At 40.4% G+C, this 19,319-nt stretch overlaps 3 protein-coding genes across 3 annotated transcripts in view; 2 read left to right on the top strand and 1 right to left on the bottom strand.

Annotated features, from left to right (window-relative positions):
• The first annotated feature begins 4,966 nt into the window (after positions 1-4,966).
• Positions 4,967-10,024, top strand: otc (ornithine transcarbamylase). Its single transcript, XM_079664661.1, has 10 exons — positions 4,967-5,125; positions 5,249-5,387; positions 5,504-5,585; positions 6,695-6,782; positions 7,476-7,629; positions 8,001-8,123; positions 8,373-8,426; positions 8,509-8,658; positions 9,414-9,551; positions 9,680-10,024. The coding sequence occupies exons 1-10, from the start codon at positions 5,043-5,045 to the stop codon at positions 9,737-9,739; spliced, it is 1,071 nt and encodes a 356-aa protein (XP_079520787.1). The 5' UTR covers positions 4,967-5,042; the 3' UTR covers positions 9,740-10,024.
• Positions 10,025-11,350: 1,326 nt separating this feature from the next.
• On the top strand, positions 11,351-19,313 carry gpr161b (G protein-coupled receptor 161b). Its single transcript, XM_079664010.1, has 6 exons — positions 11,351-11,651; positions 12,840-13,227; positions 14,636-15,357; positions 15,638-15,745; positions 16,568-16,693; positions 18,284-19,313. The coding sequence occupies exons 2-6, from the start codon at positions 12,884-12,886 to the stop codon at positions 18,559-18,561; spliced, it is 1,578 nt and encodes a 525-aa protein (XP_079520136.1). The 5' UTR covers positions 11,351-11,651; positions 12,840-12,883; the 3' UTR covers positions 18,562-19,313.
• Positions 18,878-19,319, bottom strand: part of dcaf6 (ddb1 and cul4 associated factor 6) — a gene marked incomplete at its 3' end in the record, with an annotated part of 32,597 nt that continues 32,155 nt past the window's right edge. Inside the window, exon 19 of the mRNA XM_079665790.1 lies at positions 18,878-18,882. Coding sequence (XP_079521916.1) covers positions 18,878-18,882 — 5 coding nt within the window. The remainder of the gene's footprint in view (positions 18,883-19,319) is intronic.

Genomic DNA, 19,319 nt, shown 5'->3' with positions numbered 1-19,319 from the left:
ACACACACACACACACACACAACACAAAAACAAAATATAGGTGAGAATCAGATCATAATTTTCCTGCCGGACAGGGTGTAAAGGAACGGCAGGATGAGAAGGGAGGAACTGCTGGAGGGGTGGGAAAGGGAATTGCTCCAGGTGCTCTAGGCGTGAAAAGGAACTGTGAGATGGGTCAGAGAAGGGGAAAAAAAGAACTGCAGGATGGGTGAGCAAAGGACCCGCCGGAGGGACATGAACCTGGGGGCAGGATCTGGATCATTCAGAGATCTCAACATGATGCTTCACATTATGATTTTTAAAAAAAGGGTCTGAATGAATGTTTAGGAGTGGATTGATCACCTTACTCAAATTGAGTTCATGCATGCTCCCATCCTGCTACTTACCAAGCTCTTTCACCTTCTTCAGTTTTGTTTCACCAGGCAGCTTCACAATCACATGTGTTGCTCGACAAGTCACCAGAGGTGACGGGTTTCTCACAGACAGGTTTGCCTGTCATGTTCTTCTCCAGCAGAAGGTCAAAGTAATGGGCTTTCAACTTTTATGTTTCTTGGCCTAACATGGAGGTCTAATGTTTGAATTAAGTCCTAGAGCAGCGGTTCCCAACCTGTGTGCCCGCGAAGGCATTGCAAGTGGGCCGCCAAATAATTTGCAAAACATTATGATTTGTTTGGAAACATTCTCATTATTAAGATTTTTTTTATTTGAACCTCCTTTCCTTTCTCTTTCTCGGTCCTCCTTAGCAACTATCATTACAGTCCTTGACAGCGGTCGGTTCTACTGGATTTACAACGTGTCACATGTTCTGATTTGACCAGAACTTTATTTAGCCTCCGTAATGTTTATGGTTGAATGTGGGCTGCAAACATTTTTTAGATTCTTAAGTGGGCGCCGAGTTGAAAAAGGTTGGGAACCGCTGTTCTAGAGGCAATTATATAGACATAAATTCCAAGAACAAGCAAACATATAATATTGGGCTTAATAAGATTTGAAGTGAGTGAATCAAATTCATTAAACAGCTTCACACTTACATTTTACCAAAGATTAGGTGAAGCAAACACATTTGTTGCGGGCCTCTGGGCCCAACCTACATTTTAATGCTGGTCACTTTGATAAAAGTAGTGTACTACACATTTAACAGATTGTTTCCAGGAGCAGAACATTTATAAAAAAGAAAAAAAAGAACGTGTACACGCTCTTGTACTGTGCAGTTTTCCAGTAGAGTCAACATAAATAATTTCAATGCCAAAATCCTGGAAACATTTTAGAAGTTAGTTTTCACACTAAATTACAATGCTTTCTTTGATGTTCTGCACTCAACTCATATCTGGTGACTTTGATATTACCACAAACTAAGTAGTGGGGGTCTCCCGTTTTCTCACCAAGTATCCTTTGTTATTAAAAATTCTGAAAAAAATGCAACCTCAAATATAAATTCATAATAAGATGATACTAAGTTCATGGTATTTAAAAGCATATATCAGAGCAAACAAAGTTAGCATTATACACTTTTTACAAATTCTTGACATCTACCTCTACTGACATTGCTTTTGTCCTAAATTAAATGTGCCCCTCCATAAATAACTTGCTCCAGTTATCCAGTAATCCAGTTATTTTCTACATTAATAGATGAAGGTCTAGTTTGTTAAAACTCTCAAAATAGTAGGACATGCTCTCATAATTACCCAGAGTCCGAAGTGACACCTTTACAATGTAAAAGCTAGTGATGTAAAAACTAAAATATTCAAGATGTTGTTGTGACAAATTCAATACAATAATGACTCAAGAAATAGTAGAAATAGTAGATACAGAAATAAACACAAATCAATCTGTGTGCATTTGTTGTGGATGGAACACATCAACTGCTGCTCTTACCTGTGATGCCTCCTCCAAACATTATAACCAGACTGTATAATTAAAACTATAAGTACCAGTTATAGCTACTTGACTGTATTGACAAACAATTCAAAAGACAAAATCAACTCCAGACCAATCTTTATTTTAGGGTGCCTCTTCTTTTTTCTTTTTTTTTACTAAACCCTCAGATGTGAGATATTAGTAATACAGTAATAGCATCAATCTAAAAAAACTAAGCCATTCAACAGTTAACTTTATATTTCTTATTGTCCAAAGCATTTATTACACAATTTGTTCCCCTCCCATATTCACAGTGTTGGGGAAATAATTTCCAAGGCCCATAACTTTGACCCAGTTTATCAGTTCATACTGTCCTGACTGAGCACACGCACCTGTAACCTTGGCTGTTCCTTCCTGTTGGCGTCAGCTGATAGAGGTGTTAGCAGTCTCTTGTGTTAGCGTCTCAGCACCCACCGGTCAAGCTGCTCCACTGTCTCACATGGTGTTCCTCAGGGGTCAGTATTGGGTCCACTCCTGTTTATTATCTACCTACTCCCCCTTGGCACTATCCTCCATCATCATAATGTCCATTTCCAATGTTACGCTGATGATACCCATTTCCCCCTCTAAACTGTGGGTTTGCTCTGGAAGTTTTTCCTTGTACGATGTTAGGGTCTAAGGACACAGGGTGTCGTATTGTCATACTGATATTCTGTACAAACTGTGAAGTCCACTGAGACAAATGTAACATTTGTGATATTGGGCTATATAAATAAACATTGATTGATTGATCCTCCCCTGCCTCCAACCTCATCATTGATGGCTACTCCATCCCCTTCTCTGGCCAAGTTAAGAACCTTGGTGTCATCCTGGACAGCTCCCTCTCATTTTCACCTCACATAAATAACATCACCCGGACTGCCTTCTTCCACATACGCAACATCTCCAGACTCCGCTCATATAATATCCGCGGACTTCCTCACACACACACACTCGGCGGGACGTTGCGAGGCTCGCTGCTGCGAAGAACGGGATACTGTGAGCTGGCTCACTGGTGTGGGAGCTCCAACAAGCCCTTTAGGACAGAGAGTGAATACACATATTATACAGAGATGCTGTATGAGAAACCAATGTGAGTTTGGAAAATTGCACAATATAAATCTATTTTAGCAGACCTCAACAAGGGGATTATGATCAGTAGAAATGGCCATATCATGGGACCTTTAAATAAATAGTGAGTCTCCTCTTTTAAAAGAGCAAATACACCTGACACGACAACACATACGAGTGGTGTTTTAAGAGTTCTATATTTTTATTTCATAACGAGTTTTTGTTTTGTTCATGTAGCAGGAAAGCAATTAAAGAAAATAAAAAGTGAAATGCAATGAATCTTTTTGGCGTAGTGTTGGGTTCAGAATTCCAGAAAAGACAGACAACTTCTAAGTTTAACTATTTATTGTAAAGAGAGCAAAATATATATATATCACTTGGCCAAGGACTCATCACGTCTTTGGGAATCACAGGCAGCCAAGCTGTAATCTGTAACCACCAAATCCGCCAAGAGCCACGAACCTCGTGAGACAATACATTTTATTACACAGGGCGTTGCCTGTACATTTTTGATTGGTCAAGACTAGTTGAAGAGATACCATGGTTTAGACTTGGTTCTCTTTAGACTTGGTGCGCAGACTCAGGTAGAATCTCTTGGTAACACGATCCTTCAATCAGCATTCGGCCGGCCTGTGGAAGTCCCTCCCTACTCTGGCACCATCATACTCATTTGTTTTCTCTAACGTTTCTTCAGATATAGCGGGAAACCATAATGTTGCTTCCTAGCTTTGCGGGGGAGCGCGGCTAGCATACAAAGTCAAGGCCGGTGCGATGTGCTGTTCTGACTACCTCTTTGTGTTCTCTCAGTCTCTGCACTCGACCTTGCTACTTTCAATATTGCAAGCTAAACACTTTCTCATGTAACTTTTCACTTCGTTCCTGTCCTTCCCATCAAAACTTGGGGGGGGGGGGGGGGGGGTGATTGAGTCTATTTATTCCAAAGCAGTGGCGAGCCGTCAGATATTCTACAAAATAATATTTAAAAACATAAAAAAACAAAATAAAATTTAAAATATGTTTTTAATTTTTTTTGTTTTGTTATATTTTTCATTAGTTTTACCAAAATAACTTGATTTAATTGTATTTAAAATAACATTTCCAAAGAAATAAATCCTTCGAATCTGCCTATTCAGTTTCTGTTGGAATGTGAAGGGTTAAATGAAAGAAGCTCGTCACTGTGAAGAGAGGAGCTGTTGGACGTCCAGGCGGTCCAGCTATGAATTCACAGAGGGCCCAGCTATAGTAACTGAACGAGAGAGTAATGTCAATGACAGGTGGGTGTTATTATCGCGGACTTTATGACAAGTTCCGCCCGCTGTGAAACTTTTCTTGTTTCCATAGCAACAACAACTTCCTGTCAACAGCGTTAACTCGCCTTCAAAATAAAAGCATGCCAAATTACACTTAACCCTTTCATGCATAGAGGTCACTACAGTGGACAGCTATTCAAAAGGTGTTTTCTTCTATATGGATTGTTTTTTTCTCCAACGAGGCATTCTGGGGCAGCATAGACAGGTATTTTCTATGTTAGAGTTTTACTCGCTACAGCACAGGGTGTACTTTGAGGGGTTTTGACTCTGCAGACCGTGTGCATGCAGAAAAACCTTCATAACACACAAGGGGACGGGTAATAACCGGAAAAGCCTGACATGGGCCCTTTAAAATAGGTGAAAATCACTACAAGTCTGGGCATGTTGAGAGCTGTACATACGAAAAAGGGGAGAGCCAGCATGCGGGACCGGCTTTACAAGGTTTCGGTTGACATCACTTACGCGACTCTGGGATTTGTAGTCTTTCTAGTTGCGTATTTTTCATAGTCTTATATTTCAACAGTTTTACGACAAACTGTGACTTTTTTGACATGGAAATGATTTTTTAAGATTGACAAACATCATGTGTAATTCGTGGCACAATTCAAACGGGATCGAAAGATAATCTTTCTCTCCCCATTGACTTCAATACATAACTTTTCCGAAATAAGGTCCCATGGGGCGGAAGTAGAAGGGCGGGACTTCGCCTCTCACATGAAATACTCCCATAGCATTTCGCTTTCCCTGTGTTTTCCTTGAGTTGCAATGTCTGCTAAACTGTTCTCCGTGAGCACCGTCGCTTTTAAATGTTTGAAAACTCTCCAAGACTGTTCTACACGAGGGTTTAGGTAAGACGCTCCGGATATCTTTATTTAAAAAAAAGCATAGCAGCAAAACTTTGTCAGCAATGCGAGAGTTGTTAGTAAAAATGATAATGCATGCGTTATTTCCTCGTTGTGGTATGTTCTCAGCATTGGAGCTGCATCCCTTGGTTCAGTGAATTTAAAAGGTCGCAGCTGCCTGACTCTGAAAGACTTCAGCTCAGATGAAATCAAGAGGCTGCTGTGGGTCTCAGGGGATCTAAAACATCGGATCAAGCATGAAAAACAGGTAGCTAACATCAGTCTATCATGTAAACTGCAGTGTCTATTTGTTGATTGTCTTCAGTTTTACTGCAGCCTCAGGATGCTTCGTTTTAAGGAAGGTTTCTGTCATTTATATTTCAGTATCTTCCTCTCCTGCAAGGAAAGTCGATTGCCATGATATTTGAAAAGAGAAGCACCAGAACGAGAATGTCCACAGAAACAGGTGTTCTGTTTTTACATATCACAAAAGGTGGTATAAAGACACTGAGCAGTTTTCAAGTGTTTTCAAAATGTTTTGTTTTTTTACTGAAAACAAGGATCTGGTTTATTGAAAGGGCCTCAATTTACAGTGCACTTCTAACCTGAAAGCTACATTACCGTCTACAATTGGGATTTTTCCTTTATTTTGAATGAAAGGTTAAAGGAAAATGGTTAGTGACAAACATGATAGTGACACATCAACTTAAATATATGGTACATGCGAGACAAATATTGATAATGGTGGATATAATATGACATACTATAACGATCAACATAACCTATAATACTCAAACATTAAATAGAATTATTGAGAAAAATCTAACAGAAATGTAACTTCTGACACTGAGCAGGGCTGAGACCAGTCATCCGTGCGTTGAACGGTGTACGTCACTTGTGTATGGACACAAAAGAACTGCTGAAAAGTTATTTTCAGTGCATCCCAGGAACAAAAGAGTCTGCAACTATTTCAACCCTTGTGTGCTGCCAATTCAACCCATGAGGTTGCACTCTTTTTTCAAGTATACTTTTATTGTGTTATTAAGCAAGACAACAAAATAAACACAGAACATTTTTAGCGTGCACAGCAGACATGGAAATTAATATAGGAACCGAACATGCGGTCTTGTGTCAAATAACCATCACCCACTACTAGCCCCACCCTAAAAACTGGAGTTGAAATCATTAAATAAACCAAATTTGTGTGCATATGTTTAAAAAACCTTCACTTTGACACAAATTGTTTGATTTGTAATTTCTTCTGAAAATGTCAATGTTGTAATGAAACATGGCAAATGTTGGGGAATTGTTCATACTTATTATAATAATAATAAATAATAATAATGCATTTTATTTATATAGTGCTTTTCACAACTCAAATATGCTTTACAGTATGAGGGAGGGTAGACAAAATAGGACAGGCAAACAAGTAAGCATAGTAAAATAAAAAGGCAGTCAAGAGGAAGTTGATTGAGAGGGGGGGGGGCTTATGGGTAGACAGAGTTGAAAAGATGTTATAGTCTTGTCTATTCCGTTGACCATTAAGGATATTGATGTTGTCTTATATCATTACAGGTTTTGCTTTGCTGGGTGGGCACCCCTGTTTCCTCACCTCTCAGGACATCCACCTGGGAGTGAATGAGAGTGGCACCGACACAGCTAGGTATGTCTTATGTTTGCTTTTCTGGAAATAAAATGAAAGTAATATCAGGCAGTGGTTTGATGTGGGTTGGAGTGGTCGACCAATATGGGTGTTAAATGGCCAATGTCCATATTTAGAGCGCATGATAGCTGATGACCTATGCATATTGTCGTTATCTGATGAAATATAACAGTTTCAGAATATCAATAATGCTGAACCTAAATAAAAATGTATTATAAATATAATTTGTTTTATTATTTTGTGCTCTTAACAACAGCATTTATCCACAGAAAGCAGCATCTCTTTGTTTCTGAGATACACAAAAAAACGGTAAACGTACATGATAAAAAGTAAATAAACAATGTTAGTGTAGTGGCCCTTCTGGTGCTCAGTGAAATACTGTATTAAAAAATGAATCAGCCTTGTGTGCACCGGCATTGGTCGAAGCCTATTTTCTCAGAACGGCATTAATCAGTCTACAACTTGTAGGTTTATGCACACTACATTTTGATCTTTGTATAAGAGAAATCCTAAATAGCATTGCGTGTGTCAGTATAACTTCAATGCTTGTGAGTCTTCAAGGTGGTTACAGTCATGTTATGTTTTCACTGCTGTGGCTCATTACTGAGGCGAAATAGGAGTGTTTGTGGCTCTCTATAATAATCACAGCACGCTGGTATGCATGCCTTTGTGATTCCTAAACTCTTTCCACAGGGTTCTCTCGGGACTCTGTGATATTGTCTTGGCACGAGTGTACAGCCATTCCACACTGGAGGAGCTGGATAAGGAGGCGTCCATCCCCATCATTAACGGCCTGTCTGACCTCTACCACCCAATCCAGATTCTGGCTGACTTCCTCACTTTACAGGCACTGCAACTCCTACACATACTGCATTTTGGGAGAGAAACTCCCTCTGGAGGGAATGTTAAGCTTTTTGCATTTGCAGACCATTTACATGCATACAAACCTGTATAACATACTACAGGAAAGGGAAAAGCCTAATAGGGCCCCATTAAACAGAACCATGCCACACCAAACCTTACCAGAAGGAGGCCAAATAGTATAAAGACCCTGGGGGTTCAATGAAAGATCCTCAATTGACATTGTACTTGTTTTATGAAAGATACATTCATATTTTTATTTCTGCTTTCCTTTTTGAGTCATTTGAAAAGTTAGCTTTTTCTTCCTGCAAATGTTAATGACATAGTGATTTCTAAATACCACTAATTCTCTTCCAGGAGCACTATGGGTCCCTTAGTGGACTAACAGTGAGCTGGATTGGCGATGGGAACAACGTGCTCCACTCTTTCATGATGACTGCAGCTAAATTAGGAGTTCATCTTAAAATTGCTACACCAAAGGTTTGCATTGTTTTATTTTCTCATGTACAGTTTACCTCTAATTGTACTGCACTTCCTGTTATCTGTAGTAGATTCTTGTTTTTGTAGTTGGCGAGTATAGAATCTCCCCACTTGCCTTTTGCAAGCAGGGCCATTATCATAAACTGACATCGAAATGAAATCAGTAGTGAACAGGAAATCAAAATGTAAAGCTACTTGGTGAAAACGGCCCAACCACCCCTAAAGCTAAAACTGTATATTTATCCCCAGGGATATGAGCCAGAGAAGAGTGTTATTCAAGAGGCACAAAGGCTCTCCAAAGAGGTGAGGTGTCCTACTTTAATTGTCATCATTATTATTAACAGACCTTTTGTAAAATGACTTCCATTACTTGCCGTTGTCTCAGCATGGGACCCAGCTTGTCCTGACCTCTGACCCGATGGAAGCCGCCCACGGCAGTAATGTGTTGGTCACCGACACCTGGGTCAGCATGGGACAGGAGGAGGAGAAGAAAAAGAGGCTCAAAGACTTTAAGGGTTACCAGATTACAATGCAGGTAAAGGATATAGTCATATTCATATTAAGATGCAACTTGTTGACGCCCTCTTTTCAGCCTAAAGAGGAAAACATGTCACAGACAACATGCGAGCAGGTTTGTATTAGGCCATTTTTATATCTGTGCCTGTTCTAAAATTGCTCCCTTTTGACAGCTGTAAGCACTACCTAACATAAAAAAACGTGCTACTGACTGTACACAAAGCATTTATCCAATTGTTTGTCCGGTAAACTCCTCAATACATACTTCATCTGGCTTATCAATCAGCAAGCAAGCTTTGACTAAAATGTGTGCACAGGACATGATTACATAGTTGTGATTACAGTAATTATGTTGGTCAATAATAATATGTACTACTTTGCAAAGGAGGTTCAAGGTTCTTTATTTTGTCATATGAACATAGCTACAGTGTAGTTATGCAGATGAAAATCTTAGGTTACAGGCTTCTCCAACAGTGCAACACAGATAAACAGAAACATAGTGCAAGTAAATGGTAGAGTAAATAGTAGAGCAATTTCAAGTTCCTCATAGGAGTAAGACCGAGCATTCCCATTTGCCCTAAGTCTAAATATATTATGATATAACAATGCCTGTAAAACCTGATTATATTATTGATGGTATCATTTTCTGAAAACGATTACAGTCATATTTTAGTCAATAAGAGTGACTGGATTTGTGTCTGGCAAGTCAATATTTGCATAGAAGCAAAAAGGTGAAATGTGCCTTTACTCTATGTTTGCACTGGACCTCTACAGACAGGAAGTGTGGCCAAACCAGACTGGACCTTCCTGCACTGTCTCCCCCGGAAAATGGAGGAGGTGGATGATGAAGTATTCTACTCATCCCGCTCCCTCGTCTTCCCCGAGGCAGAGAATAGAAAGTGGACAATTATGGTGAGAAACCTGATTATTATTATTATTACTATAACTATGGGTTTCATTTGATCCTGTCAGTATAGTCTGTTCCTCAAGTTTGATTATCCGTCTATTATAAATATCGTCACAACTGTATTCTCTTTCAGGGTCTGATGGTTTCTCTTCTGACCGACTACACTCCACAGATCCCCATGCAAAAGTTTTAACGTCAGGTCATACGGTGTAATTTCACACATGATGGCAATCAGCCTGAACGTGACCAAACACATTCCCTCGCAGTCTCCACACATGCTTTATGTAGCACCTATAAACCCTAAGTGTTGTTTGTTATTTTTTGAGGAAATTAACATAGGTTGTGTGCCTGAACCAAATAAATGTATAATGCCACGCTACCATTGACCACACCACTGCTTTTGTTTACTTTTAGCCTATTAAGTATACCATACAGTTTTTAATGGGTTATAATAAAATCTATTTGTAAACAATTGAAACTAGCTTGTGTATTTGGTTTTAAAAGTCATTCATATCTTACCATTCAGTGTTTAAAATGGACAAAAGCACAGGTATCATAAATTCCCTTAGTGAACATTGTGTTAAGGTTAATCCCCCTCGCCCTTGGTTAATTATTTTTCTGAATTTATACTTATGTGCCTTTCACATCATGGGCTTCCCTTTTTAAAATGCCCATTTTTAGTTATGTGTATTGTCCCTAAAGAGTCGTTGACAAAGTACAAATGATAGCCTACTAAATAATCAAGTTGTAGTTTTTATTTTTCATTATTGAGATCAACAGAAAGATAATTCTATGCTAAACTACAATGGTTCCATATTCAAATGCTCTGGCTTGTTAGTGAATGACCAAGTAAGTGTGCACACATACAATTAATTTTAAACCATGAAACATACAATTTACTGGTACGTTATATTTTGGTATTACAGTGCTATTAACACTATTTGACTGTTATATTTTACAGCATATTTCTATGAAAGTGCTAGAGACCACCTTTAACGAACTATTTATGTTTATTTCCACGTGTATATTATTTTTGTCTATCTCCTGTAAAGATTGTACTTTTTAGACAGAGCGCGCCGTCCAATGGAAGCAGTCTGTAACGACTCTGCTCTCTGATTGGATAACGTAAGTCGACGTGCTGACGTGTTGTTGATGTGCACGAGTCCTTGATCCACGTGGGTGGTCCGGCCAGCTCATTCATAAACACCAGCAGCCTGTCATTAAAATAAATACAAATGCGTTGATAGATTTTTGCTAACATGACTACAATGCCTACAGTACATGTATGATCGGAACAGGATCAAACTACTTTTAAGTTTTCAACGCAGTGTCATGATTATTACAAATCTGCATAACTTATGCAAAAGCACAACGAGTAACACACGTTGACAGTGTTGTAAAGTAATTAGCCTTAGCACATTAGCTTAAGTACTGTACTTAAGTACAATTTTGAGGTATTTTTACTTAACTTGGGTATTTAGATGATTTGCTACTTGTTACTTCCACCCCACTACATTTCAGAGGTAAATGGTGTTATTTTACTATAGTGTTTATTACCTTTACTAAAGAATTTAGTTACTTTGCGGATTTGGATTAATGATGACATTAATTTCAGTCAGCTTTGATGACACTTTAGTTTAATGCATCAATATTTATAATCAAAACCTACAATATCATATTCTGAAATTGGCCGAACTGCATAATGAGTACTTTTACTTTGTACATTAAGTATATTTTGATGCTAATAATTCTTGTATTTACTTGTAACAGATTATTCCTACACTCTGGTACTTCTACTTGACCTAAGTACAAGATCTGAGTACTTTGCTATAATATGAAAACAAGAACATTCTGAGTGTGGACCACCCACAAAGTGAAGGAGTCTGAGAGGGGAGTCTGAGGAGGAGGAGGACGCCATTGCTGCAGCTGGCCGTCTGTGATTGAGGACAAACGTTATCAAACTTCACAATGTCGAGGGGGCTTTTTGTACATTATTCACACTCAGCACGCTATTACTGAGTTATACTTTGAAATTGGACCAGTAGGATGGACGGTTTGTCTTTGAGTAGGACACAATGTGGAGCAACAGCGCCAAACCAGAGCAGGTAAAGAGCGCTGTGTTTCGGGGGGACAATGGGAGAAAGTTTCAGCTAACCTAGGCTAACTAACGGTGGTTGTTTTAGCTATTGGCGTTACTACTGACTACACTTTTACAAAGTCCACATTTGTCAGCAACATTGAGCTATACAGTAACCTCAACTGTTGCTAACTTGTAGGTTAAACTTCATTTTTATCTTACTTTTAACTCTAAAAAGTTAACGCCATGGTGAGAGATGTTAACACATTTGCCTTTATGCTGAAAAAACTATTAAATAAATAACGGTGGAAATCTGACCGTTGGTTCGAATTCAAACGCACTTCCATTTGCGGTACGTTGCTAAGCAATAACTGAAACTAATTCGCAGGCGGTTTAATAACGTGGATTCTTTTTGTTTAGCCTCCAGCCGTTTGATTTTAGTTTCAGCTTGTAAATAATGGGTGAGGTTCACGTTTTCATCCTTTGCTTATCGTTCCGGAGGATGATACCATTTTAAACTAGGAGCAGTACTGAGTATCCAGATCCTTCTTTTATTTAAAATAGCAACAACTATGTAAAACCACACATTTTTCGTCCTGCACTGAAATGTTACAAATGTTATTTTCTCCTGTCATTGCTATATTATTTATGTAATTCTTAGAAATTGCCCTTTTGCTGAGCTAATGTTATATTTATTGACACTTACTAGTTAGCCAATTAACCTCTAATACATATTCAGAAAAAAGGATAGAAATTAATTTAAATTCAGAGTTAACCCACCCAGAAGTAAATAAAGGTGTCAATAGTACCTAACGTTTATTCAGCAATTTACCAAATTATGAAATACATTGTTGTATTACTTAGGATTTTGACCAACGTAGTTAGTTGCATTGCTATATTTTGTGTTTTTTGTTTTCCTTATAAACCTATGATTTGTTTTGTAAATTATCCTTGAATCCTTACAAAACTTCAAAGTTACAACAGCAGTCAGATAAATGTAGTGTAGTAAAATGTATAGGATAATGTTTCCCTTTTGAAATGTAGTTGAGTAAAATACTAGAACAAGTATCTCAATTCTGTTTGGCACTGTATTGACGAAATGTACTTAACGTTACAATTTTTTTTGGCAGCCAACGGTAGGACGGTATGGCTCTTTAACATTCAAATTTCAATACTTTTTGATAATTTCGTCCTATCCACGTCCTTTCACTTGCAGTCTCCAACCGTCCCTTCACCTGTGTGGTGGCCCAGCCTGTCACCATGAACAACAGTAGGAACTGTACCTCGGTGGGGCATGGGGAGGGTCTGGCTGCCCTGGAGTCCGTCTCCATCGTGACCATCACACTCCTCGCCGGCCTGGGGAACTTCATGATCGTGGCGACCCTCTATCGAAGGCCTTATCTCCTCACACCCAGCAACAAGTTTGTGTTCAGCCTGACCCTGTCCAACCTGTTGCTGTCCATGCTGGTGCTGCCATTCGTGGCAGTGAGCTCGGCAAAGAAGGAGTGGGTATTTGGGGTGGTGTGGTGTAACTTCACTGCCCTGCTGTACTTACTCATCAGCTCGGCCAGTATGCTCACCCTCGGAGCTATTGCCATTGACAGGTTAGTGCTGGAAAATTAAATTCATAGGTAATATTACATTTAATGTTCTGTTGGTTTAGCAATACGAGGGACACCTAAGTAACTAGATCTAGAGGTTACAATATACTGTATATCAGGCCTAGTATTATTATGGTGTACGTTACATTTGGCTGGTTCAGAGCTATGTTATATTAAATCATTGGTTCCCCTAAAGAAGAGATTTGACAATGTCCAATGGGCCTCTTTTTACTTGTTCCCCCCATTTCACTCAAAAGTGAAAGACATACATATATTTTCAATAGTTGGTTACTGTGAGCTGCACTTCCAGTTGTCTGGGATTGAAATTGAATACCACTCTGGTTTAATTATATTCTTATTCCTGGTATCCTTAGTAAAGATCTACTGTTAAGCACACACTCCTTACTGTTCCCACTGCTTTCCTAATTACCTCCGTCACCTTGAGGAATTTTTGTTAACAGTGCATGTATTTGTTCTCCTGCAAAACCTCCTTTTCTGCTGTGCCTGTAGCTATTAAGATTATACTTTACAGAGGTCGGGGGTGGTGTTTCAGATTTGAGCTTCTAATGGCGCTTTTCCACTGCAGGGCCTCGCTCGGCTTAGTACAGTATAGTTAGGCCTTGTTAGGCCAGGCTCACTTTATGCTGCGTTTCCATTACAGTTTAGGAACTGGGGTAGTAACTATAGTAACGCAGTGTAGGCAGAGCCGTGACGTCATCTTCAATGCAAAACCCATGTGCAAAACACAAAACCAAGATCAGCCGTTAGCTGTTTGCCCTCAGAGCTCACAGCTCCTCATATCTGTTCAGAAACTGGACAAAAGTTAAACAAGTACAAACCACAGACTGTCTGTCATGGCGAATACAGTCGCTGGTTTATTTATGTCTGTAGGCCGTTGTTGTGAGTGTGGACGGTCGGAGCATTTACTGCGTTAGCTTAGCCGATCTCCATTCAGAAAACACGCATTTTAAAAGGTTTTTCGCCTGCCGTCTGTCTGCAGACTTGTCAAAGCATTCATTCATGGTTTTTACTATCCGGTATCAGTATGTTGTTACTTCGGCATCATTTTGAAACGTGTATTACAATTAAATCACGGTAAAATATGTTCATTTTGTTGTAGTTGCCAGCGATTCTCTCACTAGTTTAGCATACTCAGCCCGGTTGTTGGCCTGGAAAGAACCTCGATTTTAGAGAGCCAGAAAACTGTGAAAAAGTACCCGCTAGCCGGAACTACGCCCAGTGGAAACGCAACCAAAAACGGGCCGGGCACGGCACGCTTAAACCGCTCTTTGCGCTGTAGTGGAAATGCGACATTAATCACACATCGATTTCTGAGCAGCCTCTGTGTTATTTGTACCAAAAGGCTCCTTTGGTTTCCTCTCCTAAAGGTGATCCTCTTTTATCCAAACAGGTACTATGCTGTGCTTTACCCAATGATCTACCCCATGAAGATCACAGGAAACCGGGCAGTCGTCGTCATCGCATACGTGTGGCTACACTCCCTGGTGGGCTGTCTGCCTCCTCTGTTTGGGTGGTCCTCCTTCGAGTTTGACTGCTACAAGTGGACCTGCGTTGCTTCTTGGCACAAAGTGCCCAGCTACACGGCCTTCTGGGTCACCTGGTGCATCCTTCCCCCCTTATTCATCATGCTGGCCTGTTACGGTGTAATCTTCCGTGTTGCACGCATGAAAGCCAGGAAAGTACACTGTGGGACGGTTGTTGTGACCAACGACGGCTCCAATGGAGCTCAGAGGAATGGACGAAAAAACTCAAGCACCTCGACTTCTTCTAATGGGAGCCGGCGGAGCCTGGTGTATGCAGGGAGTCAGTGCAAGGCCTTTGTCACCATCTTAGTAGTCATCGGCACGTTCTTTATATCATGGGGGCCATATGTTGGGGTGGTGTGTACGGAGGCTATTTGGGGACAAGGGAGTGTTTCTCAGGGACTGGAGACTTTGGTAGCGTGGCTCTCTTTCTGCAGCGCAGTGTGCCACCCGCTCATCTACGGTCTGTGGAATAAAACGGTGAGGAAGGAGCTGCTGGGGATGTGTTTTGGAGATCGCTACTACAGGGAGTCATTCGCTACGCGGCATAGAACGTCCCGCCTCTTTAGCATCTCCAACAGAATAACAGGTGGGTTTGCCATGCAATAATTCATTTTTATTGATCTTTGGCAAAATCACAGACCAAAATAACAATGTTTAGTAAGGCAAACATCAAGGACAACACGGCTTGACAAAGATACAAAAAGCAACCTGTAATGTACATTCAAGTAGGCACAATGTCTATTAACAGGTTGTCTGTGTGTGAACTGTAAACAGATAGTGGACAGGTGGATTTATGTGCAAAGAGGAATAAATGTATTGTATGCTTTTGTACAGCTTGTTTGAAATCTTGCTTGTGTTCTTTTCAGATTTGGGTATGTCGCCCCACCTGACAGCCATGCTTGCGGGCGGAGGGCATCTCCTGGCCCCGGGGAGCAGCACGGGGGACACCGGCTTCAGTTACACTCAGGACTCATGTAAGTTTAACGCACAGAAAAAAAACACTCTTTGTGTGTCCAATAAATTATTTCTGAACTACAATATCCTGTTGTCTAGAGTTATATTTAATGCTTAATCCTGTTTGGTCCTCGAACATTGTTGCTTTCATTTATATTTGGATACCAGCTAGCCAGTGGTTGTAATATCAAAAGTTGCATCCTCCCTGACTAATGTGTTCCTGCTATTATGGGACTTGCACGCGCAAACATGATTTTCAAAACTCTATTGCGTCATCCTCCCAAAGCTTTGGTACAGGGTGCCTCACATTCCTGTTTCACAGCTCATGCTTTTAGCTAAGGGTGGCAAGTAGTCATGTGGAAATACAAAGAAACATCACCAAACTCATTTGTGTGATTTTTTATTAAGTTGGTTTGTACTTATTGTAGGAGCCAAAATGCTTGTTTTGCCATTGCTTATTATTGCTATTATTATCTTCATTTCTGTTTGCATCACGTTGAATTCTTATTGTTTATCACTTCCGGCAATGGTCACGTGGGTGTGCTTTATTGGTATTGAGGTCACCTGTTGGATGCCGGTTTGGGGACATGACGTAGGAAGAGGATGAATTGCTCTGACTTTCTGTTCACCGTGTGGTCTGTTGTTTGTCGTCTTTATTAAACAATGGATTATAAATGACTACGGACTCTTACATGGAACAAGCAAAGAGCAGCTTTTAGCCTCTCAGCGGCACAACTCATTGGGAGTTTTTGCCGCTATACTTATGCAGCTTTTCCCTTCAATTGATCTTTTAATTAACCCTCTCTGTTCACCTTGTTTGTGTCCGTGATGATTCCCTGCAGGTACAGACGTGATGCTGCTGGATAACTTCTCCGCAGACGGGTCCTCCCAACTCCAGAACCCCTGCAATCCGTCTGTGAAGAGGAGGAGCTCCGTCACTTTTGAAGACCAAGTGGAGCAGGCCAAAGGTATCACTAATTTTGGGGAATGGAGTTTACTTCATACTTATTGAGGGTTTCTACACTCAAGGCAGTCTAACACATCTGTCACTCAAAGCAAGCATGACCCAAATAATGCATAACTTTGTACCTTGATCAAATTTAAACGAGTGGGCTATAGTTCAATCTGGAGAGACTTAGTTTGTAGTTGATAACATCTTTATTTCCGTATGAACAATAGCGTTTTGGAGATTAGACCCCATCATACTATGATGAATTAAGGGGGAGGAGAAGCCGACTAGAAAGAGAAACCCCCCGGGGTCTAGACACTGGTGGTGGTGAGTACTAAAGGGAAATACAAATCCGGAGGGATGAGAGTTCTTCTGGGCTATCCTGCCTTGGATCTGAAAAAACTGGAAGTGAAGGAGGGTTGCATCAATTCTCCTGAACGATGCTGGCAGGGGAGAGAAAGAGCAGATTTAAACGTTTGCCGGGTTTGCTGTGATTGGCTGTGGGGATGAGACGCAACCGATTGGTTTAGCTGGGGTAAGTTGTGCCTTTGCTTATAGAGAGGCGAAGTCCCGCCCATCTACTTCCGATCCATGGGACCTTATTTCGGAAAAATTATGTATTGAAGTCAATGGGGAGAGAAAGATTATCTTTCGATCCCGTTTGAATTGTGCCACGAATCACACATGATGTTTGTCAATCTTAAAAAATCATTTCCATGTCAAAAAAGTCACAGTTTGTCGTAAAACTGTTGAAATATAAGACTATGAAAAATACGCAACTAGAAAGACTACAAATCCCAGAATCCCGGTCCCGCATGCTGGCTCTTACGGAACCGACTAACTCCCCTTTTGTGTATGTACAGCTCTCAACATGCCCAGACTTGTAGTGATTTTCTCCTCGTTTAATACTTTTCACCTCATTCTGAAAGAAAGAGGTGAAATGTGCCAACATGACGGCCGTCTTGGTGTGTGGTGCGAGACGGGAGATGTAATTCATTGAGCGGTTTCACACCAAAAAAAGTGTTACTTCACAGTTTTACGACACATTTTTATTTTTTTGACTTGCAAAATTATCTTTTAAATTCACAAACATCATATGTGTAATTCGTGGCACAATTCAAACGGGATCAAAAGATAATCTTTCTCTCCCCATTGACTTCAATACATACTTTTTCCGAAATAAGGTCCCATGGAGGAGGTCCACCGGAAAGGGACCTTATCGGCCCCAAAATTGGCTTTCGGAGCATCCCTAATTTTCATGTTGGCCATTTTTTGAGGAATTACTCTTTTATAGCCATTCAATGAACAGCAGTTTTGGGTTCTTCCACATTTAGCGAAATGTTATCGAAATTCCAATACGACCTAGTGCAATATTTAAATCGCAGGAAGCACAAGGTTCGTTGAAAGGCTGAATATGAGATATTGTTGCGCTGCACAGATATAACCTACAAAACAGTGTTTTACAGATTAAACAAACAAATAGTTAAAAATCCTGTGAGTGGGCGAGAGCCTGAATTGCTTTTCCGGTTGAAACGTTGCTTTATGGTCAGAAAGTTACAAAACACTGACTGAACCCTTTGTGTAATGGCTTCTGCATTTGTCTCCTCAGCTGAACACAACCACACATCCTCAGTTCAAATCCACACCCAGGAACACGAATCTCTCGACAACTTCGCATCATGTTTGGCGATGGCCATAGAGAGCGACGCTAAGCTCACCATGTTCGGCGAGGGTCTGGCTTTACCGGGGGGACTGTTTACGACCAGGGCAGCACCGAGACCCAGATACCTGGACGGTCAGAGACTAAGGCTGGAAAGTATCGACGAAGGGATCGTTAAAGATGACCGAGAAGAAGAAGAGCAGGACATGGAGGAAAAAGTAGCCTGAACACAGCAGGTCTGTACATTTGTTTAAACACGTTTATAGACTGCGAGCTGTGGTGCTTTTCATGAAGTCTGATCTCTCTACATGTGGGTACTCAATACTTGAAATGATTAGTGAAGAGCACGGTATTCATTCCACTACGCTGGACCAATTACACACCAGCAGTCTCTTTGCAAGCTTTGTTATGGATTCAAATAGGAAGCCTTTTATTACTGTAACCGTAATGATCTGATTGCTGTAGTGAGCCTAGTGAAGTCTAAAATCCAGCGTACTTTCTATTATTCTTATTTCTCTGCTGCTGTCACACATTTTTGCAGCGTCAATCTGAAATACACACAACAAATAATAATTATGTGTTCGTAATGATCGTTAGGGCTGTATCCGAATATTCGTTCGTTGGAGTACTATTCGGGTTTCAATTCGGATATTCAGATTTCTTTTTTTAATTGAATTTATTGAAATCTCCAATAACGTAAGAGCTTGTGCCTCTTCGGGGGGTGCTAACCGTTTACTTTCTCCGTCTTTATGTGTAAATATGACTTTTCTCCGTCACGTTGTTTCCATAGCAACAACAACCGAATATCCGGAACAGCCCTAATGATCGTAAACATTGGTTCATTGTCTCACATTCTCGTGGCTTACTAGGACATTGTTCAAAATGAGGAACCCCTGAGCTTTTCCAACGATGAGTGTAAAAGTCGGGTGGGAAAAAGGCTTCATAGCGTGGATTGTAAACAAAGCTGCCTGTAGATGTTGACTGA

This window comes from Notothenia rossii, assembly GCF_949606895.1.
Source record: "Notothenia rossii genome assembly, chromosome: 2".
In the NCBI taxonomy this organism is placed as follows: Eukaryota; Metazoa; Chordata; class Actinopteri; order Perciformes; family Nototheniidae; genus Notothenia; species Notothenia rossii.
Note: the sequence above shows the minus strand (reverse complement) of the source record. Positions and strands in the feature narration are given on the sequence as shown.

Bases quoted from the DNA above. Each gene is read 5' to 3' on its own strand.
- otc (XM_079664661.1), top strand. From the start codon at position 5,043: ATGTCTGCTAAACTGTTCTCCGTGAGCACCGTCGCTTTTAAATGTTTG. The intron at 5,126-5,248 runs GTAAGACGCTCC...GTATGTTCTCAG, and splicing joins TGTTCTACACGAGGGTTTAG to CATTGGAGCTGCATCCCTTG. The intron at 9,552-9,679 runs GTGAGAAACCTG...ATTCTCTTTCAG, and splicing joins ATAGAAAGTGGACAATTATG to GGTCTGATGGTTTCTCTTCT.
- gpr161b (XM_079664010.1), top strand. From the start codon at position 12,884: ATGAACAACAGTAGGAACTGTACCTCGGTGGGGCATGGGGAGGGTCTG. The intron at 15,358-15,637 runs GTGGGTTTGCCA...TGTTCTTTTCAG, and splicing joins CATCTCCAACAGAATAACAG to ATTTGGGTATGTCGCCCCAC. The intron at 16,694-18,283 runs GTATCACTAATT...TTGTCTCCTCAG, and splicing joins CCAAGTGGAGCAGGCCAAAG to CTGAACACAACCACACATCC.